Raw genomic sequence first — 4,547 nt, 5'->3', positions numbered from 1 at the left:
AATTTGATTATATACATTATTAAAATTTGATTTTCCTAACTTTTTATCATAATAACAAAATCTTTTATTTTTCACAATATTCAATATAGAAGAAAAATATAATGGAAAATGGGTTCCCTCCTTATTTTCCTTTTCTTTCATTTCCTCAGGAAAAATCTTTGATCCAAATAGGGACCATAACCCCTTGTTTGGAAGTCGGAAAATACTAAGGAAAGGAAAAGAAAATATGACGGAATATGTTTTTTCATATTTAATTATTAAAGAAAGTAAGAATGAAATTTAAAAATATTCTAAACCAATAAATAAAAATTTAATTTTACGCATCACTAACATTTGATTTTTCTTCATTTTTAACCATATTAGAATTCTTTTTTGTTTTAAATAGTATTTGGGGTGGAGAGAAAATATAGCGGAAAATAAATTCTCTCTTTATGTTCCTTTTCTTTTCTTTTCCTAACTCATTATTCTTGATTCAAACAGATCCTAAATATTATCAAAAATAAAATTTTGTATTATAATTAAAAATTAAGTACCAAATATTAATGATGTATAAAATCAAAATTTTGATTATGAATTTAGTATATTTTTTATTTTTTCTATAACTTTCCTTAAAACCAAACATAAAAATATACATTTCTCTATATTTCTATTTCCTTGTCCTAATATTTTCCAAATTCCAAATAGACCGTTGGATCAAGTATTTTACTTAGAGATAAAAAATTAAAAATAAAGGGGGGTGAGAATAAAGGGGAAATTCACTTTTTGTTGTATTGAGTTTCATTCAAATCCAGGCAAATTCATTGCTTGAAATTCATGCTCCAAAATCACTAACTTAAAAATAAAAAGTTCTTCTAATATGATTAAAAACTAAAAAATAAAATAAAATAAAATAAATGATAATGATGTGTAAATTAAATATTTATTTATTAAACCGGTATATTTTTTATTTTCTTTACTGTCATTCCAATGATGATATTGTGATTCCAAGAACTAGGCATGTTGTCATTCAAACAATGTGTGTTCAAGAATCTGCATGACCAATTTCATGCTATAAGTCAATCATTGATTTGTTTTGGTGAGATCTCAAGCCTCTGCCTTTTGCCTTTGTGTTTTCAGATACAACATTTAAGTCTAAACTTGCTCAATGTTGAAGTTATCAAAATTTGTAATCACTTTATTAGATTATTCATTCAAAAATGCAACACCACAATGTTCATTTCATTCCAATAATACATAAGATTTTTTTATAAACGCAAGATGACACAGAAAGAAAGAAAAGTTCATGGAACACAATCCATTATTTTCTAGGAATTAATTTGAGGTAACTGTGCTTAGTTAATTAGGTAGCAGTCATTGTATTCCCAATGTCGATAACAAAACGATATCTGACATCAGCTTTCTCAAGACGTTCCATGGCAGTATTAACGTATCTCATTGGAATAACCTCAATATCTGCTGTTATATTGTGTGTTGCTGCGAAATCAATCATCTCTTGCGTCTCCTTCATTCCCCCAATCATACTACCACCCACCACCTTTCTCCCTGCCATTCCACAATTCATACATGTTAGCGAATCATTAGGGTTATAATTTGAGCTTTTATATGCTCTGCTGATGGTGCACAAGAAAAAAGGAAAATAGCGAAAGACAAACACAAGCCACCACAATATGGGTGACTTCTTAAGCAACATCATAACCTTATAAAAAAGATTTTCATATTATCTCCATTATGAATTCCATTTGATCTATAATGGCGTCTTGTGTTGACGCCAAACAAAACATATCTTATATATATATAATTTGTCACTTACCCGAAAGCAAAGGAAAGACCGGAAGCTCTAGCGGTCTGTCTGGAGCGCCAACCATGACAAGGGTTCCATTGGACTTCAATAGGCCTAGAAGGGGTAGGAGAGGGTGAGCGGCAGAGACTGTATCAATGATGCCATCCAATGTGCCCATTGCAGACTGTCCACCACAAATAAATTATTTATAAATAATTCCTATATGCACTCATGTAACTTAACATGTTGATGTTTGAGGCCACTTACATTCATTTGGTCGGGGTCACGGCTAACCAGAAACGAGTCAGCACCGAGATGTTCAATGGCTTCCTCCTTTTTGTGGGGCGAAGTGCTAACCACAGTCACATGAAGTCCAAAGGCCTTAGCAAACTTAATAGCTACATGCCCTAAACCACCAAGACCAACCACACCAACATGCATACCGGGCTTGTCGAGACCATAGTACTTTAAGGGGCTAAACACTGTGATCCCGGCACATAACAGAGGAGCGCCACCATCAAGAGGCATGTTTTCTGGAATCCCAACTACGAAGTGCTCATCAACCACCATAATGTCAGAATAGCCACCGTATGTGGTGGTTCCGTCGCGATCGATACTACCATAGGTTAGTATCATTTTGGGACAATAGTTCTCAAGATCATTCTTGCAGTTATCACAAGAGTGGCAAGCTCCAACCATACACCCCACACCTACTTTATCTCCGACGTTGAATTTTTTTACCTGCGTTCCTACCTCTGTCACAATTCCCACGATCTCGTGCCTGTGATGTTCGACAATTTAGCAATTCGAGGCATCAAACTAATTATTCTGATGATTGAAAGTTTGAAACTTTTATGTGTATGTGCATAATTATTTTATGTGAAGTGCTTAATTGAAAAGAGAGCTCTGAAAACAGAATCAAATAGGAATAGGGATATTGTGCGAGTACCCAGGAACAAGAGGATATTTAGATGCGCCCCATTCATTCCTCGCAGAGTGAAGATCAGAGTGACAAATCCCACAGTACAGCACCTTGAATGCAATGTCCTTCTCCCCTGTTGTCCTGCACCAAATTATGAATGCAAATTATTGAAAATCCGGAGGCATTGGATCATGGAAGAACAACTCAATTAACTGGGAGAAATCTAAAATCGTAATTAAGATGCTAATGGAGCGTTGGTATTATGGTTCTGATCATGCAAACCAGACCGAATTCTACCCAAAAGAAAGAAAGAACGAAAGAAAGAAAAAACAGGGGAGATCAGAATTGTGCCTTCTGGAGAAGTTGAAGGGAGAAAGAACTCCGGATGTGTCTCTGGCTGCCCATCCAAAGGCCTTTCGCGGCTGCTCTTGTTCTGCTGATTTCGCCATTAGTATTCTTCCTTTCTTCAATTAGTCTTTTTAGAGACGGAGAGTGATGATGGTAATACTAGCTGCGAACTGGTTATGGCGGAAGTTAAGATGTGCTTATATATTATATATAGATGGAAGAGTGGTGGAGAGTTACGTACCGGCTGAGCTCAAAGCGTAAGCAGTGGGACGTCAGCGGGCGGAATCACGAAGCATACGGGAACTCCTCCTCCCGTACGGTAGTCGAAATAAAACATTCAAGAGCAGACGCCGCAGTCTCCATGACTTCAGCGCGTACGTCTGCATTTACCGACGGGTTTAAAATTTTCACGGTACGGCTGATTCCTCTTCGTAAAATTTTTTAAAATTTATCTTTCAATGGTAAATTAGAAATTGGGTTAGTAAGAAAATTTGTAATTCAGTTACCTAGTTTGACTATCATAGTTCATAGGCACATGACGTGAGGACTCAAAGAGGAGCATATGTGGAGTCCTCCTTTTCCTCCGCTGTAATACTTAGTTACATAATACTTAGATACGTCATCCGTGATGTCATGTTCGATCATGAAAGGTGGACTCACTCAATAAGGAGTCTAGGATTGACTCAAACTCGGTTAGAAAAGTTGAGATTTGCACCATCCCGTAAGGTGTGCACAATTCGGTTCGGGCTGGTAATTGAGTTGAGGTGTTTTCGTCTCGTAAGGAGAATTAGTTGTGACTTAACCCCGTAATTTAAGTTAAGAAGTCTCTGCTCCATAAGAAAAGTCTAAGTGGCATTGTTTCGTCCAGTTAAAGTGAGTACTTAGTGAATGCTTGAGCTGCTGACTTAAAGTGGGGATGTAGGCAGGATTGGCCGAACCCTGATAACAAATATTGTGTCTCCTCTTTATTTTCTGCACTTTAATTTTTATACATGTATGCTTAATTATTTTTTATCTTGATTGTTTTATATACATGCTTTGATTATCAGTTGAACTGGTGACTGCTTAGAAAGACCCTAGGTTACGAAATATTATTTGTAATTTGAAATTCAACTTAGGAAGTAATATAAAACCTTCACAAAGGAATTACCTTACCTAAGAAGTAAATACAGAAGCAGCGCAGCGTAGCTTCATCTCCTCCATCTCCTCTCTCCCACTCTCCTCAATCTCGTCTCCAATATTCGGCCGATTCGAAATCCAGAAATACCGATGAGCTCTGTTCACCACCACCGACACTTCTACTAGAGCAGATCTGTCGTGGGAGCGGCGTAAGCATATCTCCTGGGGTAAGGTCAATTCTCAAACATATCTCAATTTCTCTTAAACTATAAGTCCAATTAACGAACGAAAATTGTCATGAGATTCGTGAGGAAATTCTCTACAATCTAACCGAAGCAGGTTTTTGAATTGGAGTTTTGGGGTACCATTCCTAAATCG

General features: G+C 36.4%; 1 protein-coding gene across 2 annotated transcripts; it reads right to left on the bottom strand.

The window, feature by feature from the left end:
• Positions 1–1,153: 1,153 nt before the first annotated feature.
• On the bottom strand, positions 1,154–3,233 carry LOC131147218 (probable mannitol dehydrogenase). 2 transcript variants are annotated; one of them, XM_058096979.1, is made up of 5 exons: positions 3,054–3,233; positions 2,730–2,843; positions 2,048–2,561; positions 1,811–1,964; positions 1,154–1,542 (listed from the first exon to the last, which is right to left on the bottom strand). In XM_058096979.1, exons 1-5 carry the CDS (start codon positions 3,149–3,151, stop codon positions 1,340–1,342), a joined length of 1,083 nt encoding a protein of 360 aa, XP_057952962.1. In that variant the 5' UTR covers positions 3,152–3,233; the 3' UTR covers positions 1,154–1,339. The 2 variants fall into 2 exon arrangements, with proteins under 2 accessions (XP_057952962.1, XP_057952963.1); XM_058096980.1 differs by having other exon boundaries at positions 1,332–1,542; positions 1,830–1,964; positions 3,054–3,217.
• Between the last annotated feature and the right edge of the window lie 1,314 nt (positions 3,234–4,547).

The sequence above is a fragment of the Malania oleifera genome, unplaced genomic scaffold, assembly GCF_029873635.1.
Source record: "Malania oleifera isolate guangnan ecotype guangnan unplaced genomic scaffold, ASM2987363v1 ctg571, whole genome shotgun sequence".
NCBI classification, from domain to species: Eukaryota; Viridiplantae; Streptophyta; class Magnoliopsida; order Santalales; family Ximeniaceae; genus Malania; species Malania oleifera.
Note: the sequence above shows the minus strand (reverse complement) of the source record. Positions and strands in the feature narration are given on the sequence as shown.